This window comes from Pleurodeles waltl, chromosome 11 (assembly GCF_031143425.1).
Source record: "Pleurodeles waltl isolate 20211129_DDA chromosome 11, aPleWal1.hap1.20221129, whole genome shotgun sequence".
In the NCBI taxonomy this organism is placed as follows: Eukaryota; Metazoa; Chordata; class Amphibia; order Caudata; family Salamandridae; genus Pleurodeles; species Pleurodeles waltl.
Genome location: NC_090450.1, coordinates 805,177,287 through 805,195,623, shown reverse-complemented (window position 1 = coordinate 805,195,623; position 18,337 = coordinate 805,177,287). Strand labels below are relative to the sequence as shown.

At 45.0% G+C, this 18,337-nt stretch overlaps 1 protein-coding gene across 4 annotated transcripts in view; it reads left to right on the top strand.

The window, feature by feature from the left end:
- Positions 1-18,337, top strand: part of RHBDD3 (rhomboid domain containing 3) — a 179,550-nt gene that overhangs the window by 140,841 nt on the left and 20,372 nt on the right. For all 4 annotated transcript variants that reach the window (XM_069214567.1, XM_069214571.1, XM_069214568.1 and 1 more), the window contains exons 2-3: positions 3,854-4,621; positions 10,723-11,109. In XM_069214567.1, the coding sequence (XP_069070668.1) occupies positions 4,453-4,621; positions 10,723-11,109 (556 nt within the window). In that variant the 5' untranslated portion in view covers positions 3,854-4,452. The remainder of the gene's footprint in view (positions 1-3,853; positions 4,622-10,722; positions 11,110-18,337) is intronic.

The window sequence follows — 18,337 nt, the reverse complement described above, 5'->3', positions numbered from 1 at the left end:
GCAACCTGCCTATAGCAACCCCCAACTCTGATCCATTTTCCCTTAGCTTAGGTTTTGTGGGCTACAAACATCCCACAGAGGAACTTGCGAATTGCAGCCCCATCAACACAGGCAGGAGCTAGTGGCAGGTGGTGAGTGGAAAGCGGGCTTTTTATAAAATGGACGAGGGCAAAGTAGGTAGGAATGGGGTATTATGGTGTGCCGCAGCAGTTCGTTCTAGCAGGCACATAATCCTTTCCCATTTTGGCTGTCCTGCCCTGTCACCCTTCACTTCCCCTTTCGGCTCCCCCACTCTAGCTAAGAGGAAGCCCCTAGGTACGTGGCAAGTCTCCCTCATAACAGATGAACAACAAATGCTGACCAAGTGTCCCACCATCAGCATAGATGAAACTGCTGTTACCGTAAAATCCATCCACTCTGGAGCCCTGTCATACCCCTGCCACCACCACGTCTTCAAGTCAGGGACTCCAGTCCATCAGCAAAGCCCTCACTCTGATTCTTAACATCTCTATCAACTCTGCTACCTTCCCTGAAGATTAAAAAGACACCACAGTTACCGCCCTACTCAAGCAACCCTCAGCAAACCCAACCAACCTTACAAACTACAGACCCATCCAGGGTTTTGGAGAAACTCATGAACAGATGCCTCATTGACCACCTTGTCATCCACCAGCACCTGGATGCCACACAGTCCAGATTCAGATCCAACCACAGCATGGAAACAGCAGTCATTGCAGCAACAGACAACATGTGCATGATCCTGGAGAGACTGTGGCCCTCATTGTTCTGGACCTTTTGGTGGCCTTTGACACAGTATCACACCCCATCTTCATTAGACGCCTGCCCAAGATCGGCTTTCAAGGACCTTCTCTCCCCTGGATCTGCTCCTTTTTGATGGAAAGAACTCAAATGGTCAGCCTAACACCCTACACCTCAGAAGCCCATAAACTAATCTGTAGGGTGCCCCAAGGTTCATCTCCCAGTCTTACCCTCTTCAACGCATATATAAATTTACTAGCCAACACCATCCGCTCCCACAGCATCAACAGCGATGACACACAACTCATACTGTCCCTCTTGGACAAAACTCCCAACATAAGGAACAAGTTCACCTCCTCATTGACTGAGGTTGCCACCTGGATAAAGTCCAACTGTCTCAAGCTCAACACCGACAATTCAGAAGTAGTGATGTTTAGGAAAAAAACATCACACTCTGGGACTCCACTTGGTGGCCAGCCGATCACATACCCACACCAACCTCCACCTTCCATGCCTGGAACCTCTGGATCATCATTAACAACAACCTGGACATGTCAGCACAAGTCCTCATATCATTGTTGTTTGCTTCCATGCCCTGAAGATCTGAGGAAGATCTTCAAATGGCTCCCGAGCAACACCAGAAAAACCGTTACCCATCCCCTCGACAGCAGCAAGCTAGACTAAGCAACTTCCCTGTACACTGAAATTGGCAATCACCTCACGAGAAGACTTCAAATCATCCAGAACACGAAAGCCAGCCTATGCTCATCTTTACCTTCCAGGCAGGGCTCGCGTCACAACACCTAAGGGAGTTCCAGTGGCTCACAATACACAAGCGGGCTCAGATCAGGCTCATCATCCACACGTTCAAAGCACTACACAACACTGGCTTGGACTAACTCTGCTCAGCCGGACTCCTCGTCACACACGTTTAACTTATAGACAGAAACAGAGCCGGAAGTAGAGCCTTCTTATGCGTTGCTCCTAAAGTGTGGAACGGCCCCTCACTACACATCAGAACCTCATCCTCTCCTCTTGAGTTCTGCAAGAAGCTGAAGACTTGGGTCTTTGAGTAGCACCCTGACATACCCGCCTTCAAGACAAGGCCCATACACCTGCTCTGCACCAGCATATCCTTGCAAGTGATAGAGCGTTCTACACATACATGTAACATAACAAGACTATCCCAAACCCTTCCAATGTTACATATCCTTTCTTCTATTCATTTAAATTAATTTAAAGCATGTTCATTTTTATTGACTATGATGCTCTTGCACTAGCCCTAAAGCTAACTCTAAACCTAACCCTCAATACCAATGGAATTATATTATTTTATATTTTATAAATATTCTTTCGTTTACGTACAGTAAACTAAATAACATTAAACTGCTGTTGCCTATGTGGTACCCGTTTCTTGGGCGAATATAACTTGCCTTCCTACTTTCAGCTTTGTACCTAATGGGATATCTGCTGCAACCATTCTGTGTGTTGGGTAAGCTCGAGAAAACATTTTCACTATACAGGAGCCATATTAGTGCCATCACAAATGCTTGTTAAATAACGTGCAAAATATGGATGCATTTTTTTTCCAGCTGATCCTGATCTGATTTTAAATAAAAAGGTGTGGTTTGCAATCGCTTTCAGTTGCATCTGTATGCAAAAAGGATTCTGCCGCTGTGCAAATGAGCTTGCTTGTTTGGATGTATAGATGTATGTTGCTTAGATGTAAAAATAGCAAGCAAAAATAAAAAATTGTTTGTTTATATGCAAATGACAGAGCAGCTGTAGGTGTGTTTTGCTAAAGAGCTGCACTCAGTAAATGGGCCCTTAACCGGATGTCGCAAAACAGTTCTGTTCATTTGTGCATTGTACATAGGTTTTTGATCTATTTATTACACTCAGACCTGTATGCGTCACATTTATTAATTCACTTATCACATTTAATACTCCAAATGTAACCATTCATTCATTACATATTGTCTCATATTTGTTTATGAAATTCATTAATCCATTCGTCATATAGCAATTTATATTAATCCTGGAAAACGAAAGCTCTTCGAAATATTTAACACATACCCTCAGATAATTGCCTTGCGCACTCCCGACAAGACTCTCTATTTACTGTGACTTGGCTGTAGCACTTAGCTCAAAGGCAGCCCTATGTTTATAGATAAACTTTCTAACCCGTGTCTGCCTGGGAAGTGACCAGAGCATAGCATGAGGTTTACACCCTCTTATGACGCTGTAGGTTTGGTAAGGACTTTGAACACTGCGGCGTGTCTTCCTGTCCCTCGAGAGACACGGCAGTGTTTACACACAGTTCACAGTCTCGTGCTGCTGCTCATCTCGTGTTAACTCTCCACTTCCTGTGTGATCCTTCTGCTCCCTCCCCCAGTCTGAGTGTCATCATTAGGACCGTCCTTGGCGCGTGGCATTCCGTGCTGCATTCTGGGACCGAAAGATCCGTCTCTGGAAGAGAAGTAGCGAGGGTCCCAATGGGGCCCGTCAGTGACCCAAATGCCTCCTTAAGTATTTGAAATGAAATCGTATATGGAAGTGCAGGCACTCGTGATCTCAGAGTACCTGTTTACTTCTGAGAAAGGCCGGGGCTGTCTCGCTGTAAGTACTGCAGCCGTGCTGAGAAGTGGCAGTACTCTCCCTTTCAAGTTAACTGCAGGTACTCTGCACCAGACAGTACCCGCAGTAGCTCTTAGAGTGAACATTACTGCACCAGAGGAGCAGGCAGTACAGCAAGTGACACATAGCATATGGTTTATTAATAACTCGCTGCTTCCAATTCCACGGTTGTGGTACCACAGTATTGACTTCTAAATGGCGGCATGCATGCAACAATATCAACTGCAAGATATTGCCTTGCATAATATCATCAAGGTAAGAAACTATGGAGTAGCATAGTAAATCTACACTCTCCTGCTGAGGCTTGCCTTGGCTATGGTTTGCAAGTCAGTATCTTGCAGTCTGTTGTTGAAGGTCGATATGTTTGTATTTTATATTTTCACATATAACCCTTACCACCTGCCTGATGATATCCTCTGTGAACCCCTATAAACCCATGTGCACTTTTACCTTGCAGGAAAGAGAAGGAAAGAACTCTGGCTGGACCAGGAGAGCCTTCAGGACTTTAAATCGTGGCAGACAGATAACCTCCTTGCCGTGCAGGACCAGATCATGGGCCGATCATAGAGCTGGCTGACGGATTCTACAGGCTGGTCTTAAGAGCCTCAATGCTTTGTTGTATCTGCAGTGCACTAATAATCCTGTCCCAGAAGAGCTTGCTGCTGCCCTGGTCTCATGCTATTACTGGAGTAGTGGATGAAGCTGTTGTCTAGATTCTAGGCCTGTGTTACTTCTTGAGCAGGACGATCCCCTGGTGCTCCAATCTCTGCGGTATCTTGAACACCCTGCTGACCTAATCAGAAGTCTGATCCTCGGGCCTTGCTGATAAGCTCTTTCTGGATCCCTCTGCTCACTCGGCTCCCATCATACACCAGGGTTTGACCATGATATTGTTCTGCAGCATACTTCAAAATCCGCTTCGTGTTAGCCCAATCCCCATTCAGCTACATATAACTGTACGTTATCTGCAGTGCATGGATATCCATGATCTCAAACAAACTCTTTCAAAGTTAGTGAGGCAGGCAGACCGATAGTCTTCACATACGGTCATAGTGTATGAGACCTTCAATGCATCACCTTAGAAGGGGCCTGAGAAGGGCCTGTGGGCCCGATGGCCCACCGGTGGCCTCTGTTGTACTGATGCTGCTGCTATGCTGCCTGCATATGATGGACTGGCGTAACCTGCTGAGGCTGGAACCAAACCTGGTTGTCTGGCACTTCCAAGGTGAGAGAACACTTTTAGTAAATCAGTCGTGGTAAGTTTTCAGTGTTGCCCTTCATTCATCTGTCTCAGTTTATTTGTGACGGGAAGAGTCACAACTTGTACACAAAGCAGCAAGTTTACAAATGCAAAGATTGTTTTATATAAAGTCACAATTGTGGATGGAAACAAATATAGAATAAGCATCAATATTACATCACGTGTTGCACCACACATGTTAGAAGCATGATAAAACAAAACGATCTGCAAGTTATTTTAAGGCAGCAGTCTGACAACCTTGCACTAACAATCTTAGTGATACATTTAACGTAAATAACCCGTAGATGGCTATAAATCATTCAGGAGATACTAAGAATAAGCTGGATGGTAAGGGTGGTAAAGTATCCTTAGACAAACAATCAACAGCAACAAAATATAAACATTAAATATTGTAATAATGTTGAACCAACATAAATTAATGGGGCTGAAGACAGTTATTTCAGTTTTAAAATAGAAGAATTGTTGTAAGATGCAATGTAAATACTACTGCTGTAGAGGACATAACATTAAACCTCTTCTCAAAATGAAAGGAAGATGGACAGATTTCAGTGTAATGTTCAACCATGAGGTAAGTGATCGCCAGTTATTATGCAGAATAAGAGATAGGAATCCATTGGGAACAACCGCAAAGGCATTGCTTTGTAACTCAGATCTTGATAATCTAAACATAGCTATTAAAGAATTCTGATGCAGTAATTTTTTTAAAGGTAGTAAAAAACAAAGAAAGGGAGTATATCGGGGAACTCAGGAAACCACAGTAGAAAATAAAAATATTTTCACTAAGCAAAAATAAAAATAGTGAGAAAATCCAAGTTAACTTAAACAAGTGTTAAAGAAACATGTTTGTGAGGAAAAGCCAACAAGAGTATGAGATTGTTACTTCTCTGTAACTCTGGTTCCCCTAGTACAATTTTATTTTTATTTTTTTGGTGCCACCTTTTTGGATGCACCAGACCACCTAGTGGTGGTCCACGTCATGGTGGCTTAGTAGTTTAATGAAACCTTAGGCCAGTAAGCATAATTCTCATGCATACCACTAGCCTTACCCCCTCTAAGTCTTCTTGTATATCACTCCTCACTTTGATTACAGATGTCTAAAGTATTAGTTTGGCAGTAGCAGCAAGGAGACTTTTTTGAATTACGAGTACTCAGGAGTAGCAATTGTAGATCAGTTACAATTCTAAATTTAAACTGATTACAAAGAAGGAATTGCTGGCAAGATGGTGACAAGTAGATCTAGTCTAGGCTTTGGGAATCACGCATGGCCAAACTGAATATCTGCTCTCCAGGTTTCATTCTAAGATTAGAATTTATAGTAACCATGGGTGGGGTCATGGGAGGTGAAGGGAAGATTATGTGGCAGCAAGAAAGACATTGGTGGCCAGGGAATCTTGAGGGTTCATGGTAACCGTATTTCTTCTAAACAGAACACAGAGACCGAGGCCTAGACCATCCTGTAAAATAGGTATTGATATTTCTTTATCTCCTTGCAGTAAATATGGGATGCCAATACCACCAAATTCTTGTGGAGCATCATCTGCCTGACAAAATGGTAAAAATAGGGATTGGTACCAGCAAAGTCCATGCTGCTACAAACCAAAAAAATTGCCAGTGGCCATTCTAGAAAGGCAAACTGATGATTGCAGTCAGCATCCCTTGTATTGACTGAGTGTCTCTTGTCTGAACTGATGCTGGGATTTTCTCTAAAGTGCCCATCTTGAATTTCTCCATTGCGATAAAATAGTTGAGTGAAAACTGTCTAAGATAGATTGTAAACTCACAATAGCTTTGACATGGTGGAATGCAGTAAAGCCTAAAGGAAGTTTAATATCGCTCTTCTGAAGCAGAGGAAATGATGATATTGGATGCAAAAAAAGTATTCTGTAAAGTTTTGCTAGATCTGCATTTTACAACTTTGAAACCTAGAGAAACCAACTCAGATTCTCATCTTTGCGAGGTTGATGTACAGTTGAGTTTAGTGATAAAACCTGTTATAACTTCTTTAAGCTAATTCCATATGTGTAGCATGTGCTGTTGTAGATCACGTGCAATGCACACTACTTCCGTGTATTGTTGGGCGCTGATGTTTGTTTTGCTCAAACACATTTTTAGTCGGGAGATGTCTTGTGATTCTTCCCTAAACCTCACAATGCACAAGGAATAAGACTTCACCTCAGATTGTTTTTCTTCCATGATAGCGTTCGGGCATTTCTTCTCGACCTCTGGGGTCATCCAGCAGCTATTTGATACCAAAAATGTGAATCTTCTGAAAAGGGCATTAAAAAACTATTTATTGCTGATGCTTCTAATTCGAGCAGAATGAGAGGGATTAGCGGAGAACCAGGTTGTATACGAATGGCTGTGGAGAGGAAAGGTTATGAAGAACATACCCTTCCAGTTCTGCCCTAAATGTAATGCTAAATTCCACTGGTCGTACCATCACCGAATGAGTATCCTCTCTTTGCCCGAAGACCGGAAAAATCCATGCGCTTCACATGTAAGGAGTTCAAGAATAAAAAGCCATTATGTTCAGGAGGAAGCCTTGCTGGGCCCTTAAAATGCAGTAACAGGACAATGCTGATCCACCAGAGAAGCTGTTCCTTCTGGAGAATCATGAGGAATGGTACATGGATGGGGAAGAAAGGAGGCCAACAACAATGCCTTATACACACGCACGCCCCAGTTTTGGTACAACACAGATAATGGTTTACAGTAAATGCCAAAAAGTCCCACCTGGAAACACAGTTCAGGCATTCCTTGGAGCAGTGCTAAACTTGGTCACAGACAACCTAACCCTTAATGATAGGAACAGTATTGGCACATGGGGGTGATGACTTCTTTGAGAGCCGTATTTGGTGAGGAAATGCAGACAAACGTTCACGACTAATTCTGATCATATGGTTCATTCTGAAGCCTGCCGTGGTTCTCAGCACTTCTAAAACTGTTGGTTGAGCCACATGACAAGCCCCATTAGGACAGGTCTTCTGACACAACATTCGGTCCAGCTGAGACAGCTGAACATCAAGAAAATGAACTTTATGATTTGGTGCTGGAGGTCACAGAGTTTGCCATCTGTGGAAGGTGTGCTAATCCTGCGAAAGGCTTGCATACTCATGTGTGTTGTTCAGCAGACAGGAATAGATTTGTCTGTTAATGCTTCAACAAGAATACAGAGCTTCTAAAGTCTTCAGTGCAGTACATAATTTGTTTTCTGTAATTCTTTCAGAAGGCAGGGTTAGTAACCACATCAATTCAGTTCTTTCTAGTGGCAATCTCTGCTTACATGCAAAACAGGCAACTTGATTCTTCAAAATTACAGTCATCAAAGCATTCACGGAAGGTCTAAAGAGTAATGCCTCCAAGAGCACCACTAGTCCCTGCATGGAACCTTTATGTAGCACTTACGCAGCACATGGGGCCACCTTTTGAGCTCCTCCATTCTTGTGCAAAGCAATACATTTGTTAAAAAGTGTCTTTTTCAGAACACAATCACTTTTCCAAAGAAGAGTCAGAGAGTTGCAGGCTTCGGCTGTGGAACAATCTTTCATTAAATGATACTGCATTAGAGTTGTCTTGAGGAGTAATCCCCCATTTGTTTTGCAGGCTGGTTTCGCTCCTTCATGTGAACCAGACCATAGAGTAGGCAAGCATCTTTCCGCACCCAGAGTCATTGACGGGGAGAGCACTACACATTAGACGTTAAGAGGATACTAATGTTTTACTGTGACAGAACCTATTTTATTAGTAGGACAAAACAACTTTTGCTAAACCTCACTTGGGAAACCCCAGTTCAGAACTTGGTTTAGCAAGATGGATAGTCACATGTATACAAGTTTGTTGTGCAAAGGTAGAACCACCTTTGTATTTAGTGCCGAGGGTCACATTCCACCAGAAGGAAAAGGGCTACAGTGACTTGCATAGGTAACATATCACCAGCAGACAAATGCAAATAAGCTATGTGGTCTACACCACACACTTTAACTAACCATTATTGTGTGGATGTTCAAATCTGCGTAAGTTTGCTAAACAGTATTTAGAACTTTGTGTTTGTATCATGTGTACATGTTTATGCTCCTGCCATCTAGTGTTGGAGTTGGACATTACAACTTTTTTTTTTAAGAAGAAGCTTCGAGTCACAGGATTTACCTTAAGTTGTTTTTTTCTGCCATCTGGTTCGACCGTGCTCAGCAATGACTCCAAGATTGACATGTTCCTCGCTCCAACTGCTCCATCCTTTGAGACTGAGGACTCGTATAACAATTGCTATACAATCTAACTCTAGTTCACAGTGTTTATACCAGCTGCAACTACTGCGACTCGGAAAATGCAGACAGAAAGAGGGTGATGGAACCCACACCCTTCCAATTTTGTCCTGACTGCAACACTTAGTATCCTTGGGCAGACGTCTGCCTCTCCCCTGACCATAACAGTACTTCTTGCAAGTTCTGTCTCACCTTTTGATGTAAATTACCCTGATGTACAAGGGAAAGGATTTGAGTGTGCTCGAAAATACAGCTGCAGTCATGCTCCAGATGCCCAACGTTTTAGCAAATAGGACCTGCTTGTCTGAGAGGAAAAAGTAGTAGGCCCTTCCACAATCCCAGTGGCTCACCAAGTCCATTTTTATCACTTTGTGTATTTGTCTGCAGTTTTTCTATAGGCAAACTCGACCGATGGTGTTGAAGTGCTTTACATGAGCACCAGTTACATTACTCAAGGTGACATTCATTTGTTATAGGCACGGGGAGATTAAGTGATTTGTCCAGAGCCACAGGATTATGAGTGATGCCAAGATTCAAACCTGGTTTCCCAGTTCCAAAGTTGGCAGCCCTGGCCATAATCCACATCCTGGGTAGAGGAAAGGTGGTGGGCAGAAGGCACATGAAATCTCGGCTCATTATGGGCTTGGGTTCCAACTGAGCCTAGAATTGAGCAAGCTTGAGCCTGGGTCAAGCTTTGAGTGGCTCGCCCAGCTTAGATTTTTAATAACCATTAAAAATAGTTGTTTATTTATGTTTCTAGCTAGTCCTTTACCCTAGATACAGTATTAATATTTAACATTGCAGTCCAGTGTTTTCCTGTGGAACAGGCAGTTTTCCTATAGTGAAAATAGCTTTGAGGCGCTAATCATGGTAAGGCCACTTATAACATGAAACTTTCTTACATGCACTCTGCCTGCAATAAAGACTACTTAGGAGTGACTTATAAATACTTAAAAAGAAGCTTTAGCTCTGTTAATTTGGGTTATTTTGCCTGGTCAAACTTGTAGTTAAAACCTGCACAACCAGGTTCCTGGTGGCCTGCAGTGAGGCATGCAGTAGTGCTTACATTGTCACTGTAGTGGATGGCATAATGGGTGGGGCAGTCCACTTGTAACATTTATGGTACAGGCCCTGGGTACACTTTAGTACCGTATACTACTCTCTTATAGGTATGTTAAATATGGCAGTCAGGTGTATGCCAATTTCATCTTGTTAAATGGAGGAGCACAAGCAATTTGCCACTGGTAAGGGGTTAGATCTCTATTAGCAGGAAAAATAGGGTTCAGAAAAGGCAAAACATCTGCAGAAAGAGCAAATTTTCAAGAAATACCTACTATGCACAGTTCTAAGTTGTGTAGCCTATTAAACGCCGTTCTCCGGATATTTTGCACCACTCTTATAAATTCCTTTATGCTTTTTTGGTTCATGTCTATGAACGTGGGAATGTCATCAAATGAGGGTCTGAGGCCTGTTTGAGATTTTGCATATTACTTAGCAGGAATGTCCTTGGGGTTTGAGATATTCATCTTGTAGCCAGAATAGCAGAGAGACTAGCCATATGCAAAACCAGTAATAACATTGTACATTTCACCTTGTAGGTGTCACTGAATTATGACTGAATGGATATTTCTTATCTTTAGTGAAACAGTGAATGCACATATTATGTGTGAAATGTAATTCACACCTTTGCTGTGATGCATTTCAGTAATGTGAAACAAACAAAGCAATGTTTAATCTTATTTTATACAGACGTCGTCTCTGGTGCTTTTCACAAATATTCTCTTCTTCTATTTGCTCCCACAGTGCACCGCATGTTCACCTATCCTGTGTGCCCTCCAGGCACATCCTTCCTGTTCCTCGACCTTCTCATCTTTGTTGTAATTGGGTGGAAAGAGGAACGTGCTTTGGGAACTCTGCCTTACCTGCAGCGCACTGTCCTTGTTGGGACAACTTCAGCAGCTCTCTACCTCGTCCTTGCACTGCTCCTTTTCCAGTCACCTGTTGGTGTCTGTGGGTACACCACTATCCACATTGGCTTGTTGGCGGCAAGGCCATTTACACGGCGAATTGGGGTGCTGGGGCGTGTTGTAGCCTTGGCACTGCCCTCGGGAATTATTTTGTTCACTTCTTTATTGTTCCATGAACCCCCCATACTCTTGTACATGTGTGGGCTGCTTACTGGTCTCTTCTGTATCCTTTCATCGGTGGGTCCTAATTAGGACACAAGCTTGCAATGGACAACAGGATAGAATGTATGTCTGTGAAGGGGAGTACCAGCATTTTTTTGAAACGTGTGACTGTGTAGGTAAATGTGATGTTTGTTTAATGTAAACCACAACCCCTGATATGAGATCACTAGGCCCATGATGTCTCTGCTGCTCTACAACAGCAACATCTGTTTTTCTTACCTGCACTTTTTAGAAAATGAATAATGAAACTCAACACTTGCAGTTAAATAAAATACTCCTGTTATTAAGCTCCAGGCATTTTTTAATCCAGAAATGGACTAGTTCCTTTTTTTAACATAACTTTGTAAATTGTTTTGGCTGGTTGGGCCCTGTCACGCTTTTCTGGGCTAGGCACCTACACTAAGGATTCAGTTGTTGCCTAATATTCATCTTACGAGTAGTTCCTTTGTCTCAGAACGATGATCCAATTTACTTTTACACTTCCATCTTAAATGTTCCCTCCTCACAGCCATCCCTAGTGACCCCAGATCATTTAACCTGGTGTCGGAAAGGTAAGTGTTTTCTTCTTAAACCTCTGAGACAAATAGTTGAATAACTTTCTGGGTTCATGTGGGTCATGTTGGCCCAAAAGAATACCCTTGCTAATTCCTGGTTCTAAAAACATAAATTGGCAAGTTAGGGCCATCTTTATGGGGACATAAGCCCTGATAGGGCTATGTGTCAAACCCAGAGGTCCTGGTAACTGCCTAGGAGAATTTGACCAGCTACCAATCCTGATGCCCTGCACAGTGTTGCTAGACTGTTGGCTCACGCTGTCTACTTAGAGAATCACTTAACTTCCTGTACAAATCCTGGTTTGCAACAGATTCCGAATTATAACTGGCACCAGTAGATTATCCCGTGTGAGTCTAGCAGCATAATTTATGTTGGGTAAAACCTAACACATATTGTGCAAGCAAACTGCTGAAAACCTCTTTTGTGTACTTTGGAACTGGGGAAAGCATGCGCCATTAGAACGCTCTATCACATTCTGGTGTCTGAATGGTGCAGTAAATGCACACCCACTAAATGCTGCTCTGGACGGTATTGGTATTTTTAACAGGTGCACAGTTACCACCTGCGATTGCACAGAAGAGGAATAAGCACATAACTGAGCTTCTCCTCAGGAACTGTCTTGCTCCTTCATGCTAGATCATTTTTTATTCACTTTTTTCAGGTCTACTCTTCAGGGACATTGGCCAGGACTTACTTTCTGGGGGATGGGGGAGCTATAATGGTTAGAGTGTACCATGTCTCTTGAAGGACCTGCTCTTGTTGGGTCAGAGAAGTCCTTGGAGCCCCCCCCCCTGAGCAACTCGTCCTTAGGTGGCTACATTGTTGTCTAGCAGCATATGCTGCCTGTCAGATCTAATTAATATATGTTCTCCAGACAACTACCTCTTTCAGGTTACACACAGACACCATCGCACACACTCTTCAAAGAGCCAGTTACTTACCTTCAGCAATACTCTTTCTGGAATATACTCTATCTAGCCCCAGATTCCTCACCTTTTGAATTTTCATCACAGGTCAGAGTGGATCTGGAAACGTTTTTGTCTTCGTAGTACCTCTGTGCGGCAAAAGGTGGCGGCGTGCTCCGGAAGTGATGTGAGGGGTCTATAAAGACACCACTCTTGAACGCTGGCATCAGTTGCTTTCGAGATTATCTGCGCCTCCAAAGGTGGAGCACGAAAAGCAAAATTAGTATGTCAGTGTGCAGATTCCTAGACGTAGGATCATATTAAGGAGTAAAGTCCAATCACAGAACAGGAAGGGCCGGTGATGAATCTGTGGCTAGATAAAGTCTGTACTAGAAAGAGTGTTATGGAGTTAAGTAACTTGTTCTTCTGATCGAGACTTCTAGTCACAGATTCCTCACCTTTTGAAAATGATACCAAAGCAGTCAGCATCTATTTGGAAGTGTTTCTATGAGGGGACTCAAACCAGAAAGTCCTGAAAGCAGCCAAAATGCCCCTCTTGGCGAACTGTCCAGACAATAGTGCTTTGTAAATGTATGGAGAGATGCCATGTAGCTGCTTGGATGTATGCAGATTCCCTGTCCTAGACATCTCAACCTGTGGTCGCAGCTTTGGCCCTAGTTGAGTGGGAGCACAAGCCTTCTGGTGGCAACTTTTTCACCAGTGCAAAGCAGATCTTAATGCAGACCATGATCCAGCTTAAAATGTTATGCTTCTGCACAGCTCTGCCTTTTTGGTCTGGCGAGCCCTACAAAGAGCTAGTCGTACACCCTGTGGTCTTTGGAATGATTGATGTAGAAACTGAATGATGTAGTGTAAGGCAATGCCTCCTTGGCATGGTTACCCCCTGACTTTTTGCCTTTGCTGATGCTATGTTTTGAATTGAAAGTGTGCTGAGGCCTGCTAACCAGGCCCCAGCACCAGTGTTCTTTCCCTAACCTGTACTTTTGTATCCACAATTGGCACACCCTGGCATCCAGGTAAGTCCCTTGTAACTGGTACCTCTGGTACCAAGGGTCCTGATGCCAGGGAAGGTCTCTAAGGGCTGCAGCATGTCTTATGCCACCCTGGAGACCCCTCACTCAGCACAGACACACTGCTTACCAGCTTGTGTGTGCTGGTGAGAACAAAATGAGTAAGTCGACATGGCACTCCCCTCAGGGTGCCATGCCAGCCTCTCACTGCCTATGCAGTATAGGTAAGACACCCCTCTAGCAGGCCTTACAGCCCTAAGGCAGGGTGCACTATACCATAGGTGAGGGCACCAGTGCATGAGCACTGTGCCCCTACAGTGTCTAAGCCAAACCTTAGACATTGTAAGTGCAGGGTAGCCATAAGAGTATATGGTCTGGGAGTCTGTCAAACACGAACTCCACAGCACCATAATAGCTACACTGAAAACTGGGAAGTTTGGTATCAAACTTCTCAGCACAATAAATGCACACTGATGCCAGTGTACATTTTATTGTGAAACACACCCCAGAGGGCACCTTAGAGGTGCCCCCTGAAACTGTATCCAACTATCTGTGTAGGCTGACTGGTTCCAGCAGCCTGCCACACTAGAGACATGTTGCTGGCCCCATGGGGAGAGTGCCTTTGTCACTCTGAGGCCAGTAACAAAGCCTGCACTGGGTGGAGATGCTAACACCTCCTCCAGGCAGGAGCTGTAACACCTGGCGGTGAGCCTCAAAGGCTCACCCCTTTGTTCCAGCACCGCAGGACACTCCAGCTAGTGGAGTTGCCCGCCCCCTCCGGCCACGGCCCCCACTTTTGGCGGCAAGGCCAGAGAAAATAATGAGAAAAACAAGGAGGAGTCACTGGCCAGTCAGGACAGCCCCTAAGGTGTCCTGAGCTGAAGTGACTCTAACTTTTAGAAATCCTCCATCTTGCAGATGGAGGATTCCCCCAATAGGATTAGGGATGTGCCCCCCTCCCCTTGGGAGGAGGCACAAAGAGGGTGTACTCACCCTCAGGGCTAGTAGCCATTGGCTACTAACCCCCCAGACCTAAACACGCCCTTAAATTTAGTATTTAAGGGCTTCCCTGAACCTAGGAAAACAGATTCCTGAAACTACAAGAAGAAGAGGACTGCTGAGCTGAAAAACCCCTGCAGAGGAAGAACAGAAGACACCAACTGCTTTGGCCCCAGACTCACCGGCCTGTCTCCTGCCTTCCAAAGAAACCTGCTCCAGCGACGCTTTCCAAGGGACCAGCAACCTCTGAATCCTCTGAGGACTGCCCTGCTTCATGAAAGACAAGAAACTCCAGAGGACAGCGGCACTGCTCCAAAAGAACTGCAACTTTGTTTCAAGGAGCAGATTTAAAGACCCCTGCAACTCCCCGCAAGAAGCGTGAGACTTGCAACACTGCACCCGGTGACCCCGACTCGACTGGTGGAGAACCAACACCTCAGGGAGGACCCGCCGGCGACTCCAAGACTGTGAGTAACCAAAGTTGTCCCCCCTGAGCCCCCACAGCGACGCCTGCAGAGGGAATCCTGAGGCTCCCCCTGACCGCGACTGCCTGAACTCCATTTCCCGACGGCTGGAAAAGACCCTGCACCCACAGCCCCCAGCACCTGAAGGAACGGAACTCCTGTGCAGGAGTGACCCCCAGGAGACCCTCTCCCTTGCCCAGGTGGTGGCTACCCCGAGGAGCCCCCCCCTTGCCTGCATCGCTGAAGAGACCCCTTGGTCTCCCATAGGAAACTATTGGAAACCCGACGCATGTTTGCACACTGCACCCGGCCGCCCCCGCGCTGCTGAGGGTGTACTTTTTTGTGCTGACTCGTGTCCCCCCCGGTGCCCTACAAAACCCCCCTGGTCTGCCCCACGAAGACGCGGGTACTTACCTGCTGGCAGACTGGAACCGGGGCACCCCCTTCTCTCCATTATAGCCTATGTGGTTTGGGCACCTCTTTGACCTTTGCACCTGACCGGCCCTGAGCTGCTGGTGTGATAACTTTGGGGTTGCTCTGAACCCCCAACGGTGGGCTACCTTGGACCCAAAACTGAAACCTGTAAGTGACTTACTTACCTGTTAAAACTAACATTACTTTACCTCCCCCCAGGAACTGTGAAAATTGCACTGTGTCCACTTTTAAAACGGCTATTTGTGTTTTATGTAAAAAGTATACATGCTAATGTAATGATTCAAAGTTCCTAAAGTACTTACCTGCAATACCTTTCAAATGAGATATTACATGTAGAATTTGAACCTGTGGTTCTTAAAATAAACTAAGAAAATATATTTTTCTATAACAAAACCTATTGGCTGGATTTGTCTCTGAGTGTGTGTTCCTCATTTATTGCCTGTGTGTATGTACAACAAATGCTTAACACTACTCCTTTGATAAGCCTACTGCTCGACCACACTACCACAAAATAGAGCATTAGTATTATCTCTTTTTTACACTATCTTACCTCTAAGGGGAACCCTTGGACTCTGTGCATGCTATTCCTTACTTTGAAATAGCACATACAGAGCCAACTTCCTGCATGTAGAATATCCTCCTTCTTAGAGGGTTGAGGCAGTGCATAAAATGCCAGCAGGGTGATGGTCTGACAAGCGTGGAACTGTCACAGCTTTTGGTAGAAAGGAGGTTTTAGTATGTAATTAATTTATCAAGGAAGAAGGTGGTGGATGGACACAACGCCTGAAGCTCACTCACATGCCATGCAGAGGTAATGACAATCAGCAGCACAGTTTCAATGGAGAGAAGCTGCAAAGGACAGCTGTGGACTGGTTCAAGTGGAGTCACATTAAATAAGTGAGGACAAGATTGAGATCCCATTGGGACATCACAAATGGAGAAGGTAGAAACATGTTGTAACTTTTTCAAAAATTGCTACACAATAGGCGATATACATAAAGAGGTCTGATCAGGCAACCTTAAACAGGCCGAGACAGCTGAAAGATAACCTTTAACTGTGCCCAGAGCAACTTCTTGCAGTGTGAGAGAAAGAACAAGTAATAAAATATCAGACAGTTTGGCCTGGAGGCAGTCATCCAGGTGAGGGCCGCACCAAACCACACATTTGTCCCAACAACAGGTGTATGCAGTTTTGGTCAAGGAACGCCTGACTGCCAAGATGACATCAACCACCTCCGGGGAACTGTTAGAAGTGTTCAGCTGCTACCGCACAATCTCTATGTTTGAAGGTGGAGGTTGTGCAGGCCCAGCTGCAGAACCCTGCCCTGTTACAGTGAGAGCAGGTCCACTCAGAGGAAGAGCCTGATTGGAGGATATATGTTTCAGCCCAGGAGTTGTTGATACCAAACTTTGTGTGTCCAGTCCAGAGCCACTAGGATGACTTGGACCGAGTCTGTTCTGATCTTCTTGAGAACTCAAGGCAGGCGTGCTGTTGATGGGAAGGCACACAGGAGTCTGAGTTTCTCTCGAGGTGATGCTCCTCTCAGATTGATAGATGCCTTGGAAACTCCAATGTACAGAAATGCTGACATTGCATATGCTCAGCAATGGTAAACAGATCAAGCCATTTGTGTGAGAAACCTTGCACCACCTCTGGGTGTAATTGCCACTTGTGATCTGCTAGGTGTCGAAGGCTACACTTATCTGACCTGCATTCAGTGATCCTGTCAGATGGTTCATCACTAGTAGGGTTCCTTGGTGGTCCAGTCGTTTCCAGAGGCGTAAGACCCCCTGGCACCGGGTCCGTGACCCCCTCACCATTTATTGTAGTGCCACATAGCTGTGGTGTTGTCTGTTAGCACCTATACCAGCCTCCCTTTGAGTGGTAGAAAGGCTTTCAGCGCCAAGCAGATAGCCCCCCGATCCAGAAGGTTGATGTGGAGCCCTGAGTCCTCCAGGGACCTGAAGCCTTTGATCTTACATCATCTAGATGGCTGTCCCATCCCAGAAGTGATGTATCGGTCACCACTGTCAGCTCTGCATGGGGAAGGGAAGAGGGGTCTGCGTCTGACCTAATCGCGGTTAAACAACCACCACTGCAGATCTTTTGCAGTCTCCTTTGAAATCTGAAAATGGTTGGAGAAGTTCCCTTGATGTTTTGCCCACTGAGACTTCAGATCCCATTGCAGAGCCTGCACATGCCACCCAACATGCTTGACCAGCAGAATGCTGGAGGTCATCAGCCCCAGCAGCCTCGGTCCACCTACCTGAAATCCAGGACCAAAGCTGAATGATTGGAATCAAAGCGTGAATGACCTGGTCTCTCTTTCCCGGGGGAAAGATGTGAAACTAAACTGTGTCTACAATGGCTCAGATGAAGGGGAGCATTTGATAGGGAGTCAAGTGTGACTTAAACACGTTGATAGTGAACCCCAAAGATGACAGGAGGTTTGCCGTAGTCTGGAGTCGGTTGACAACTACCTGGGGCTAGATTGCTTTCAACAGGTAGGGGAAGACTACGACCCCTGACCTCCAAAGCTGTGCTGCCACCACCGCCGTCACTTTTGTGAACAGTCTAGGGGCACTGGTGAGACCAAAGGAGAGCACAGCAAACTGAAAATGCTCCTCCCCACTAGGAACTGCAGGTAGTGACGATGGGCTGGCAGGATGGCAATATGGAAATAGTCGTCTTGCTGGTCGATGCCACCATCCAGTCTCCAGGGTTGAGAGCAGATAAGACCTGGGCCAGGTGAGTATTTTGAACTTCTCCCAGACAAAGGCATTGCGAGGATGCCCATCTAGAATAGGTTGAAGATCTCCTTACTTCTTGGGCACCAGAA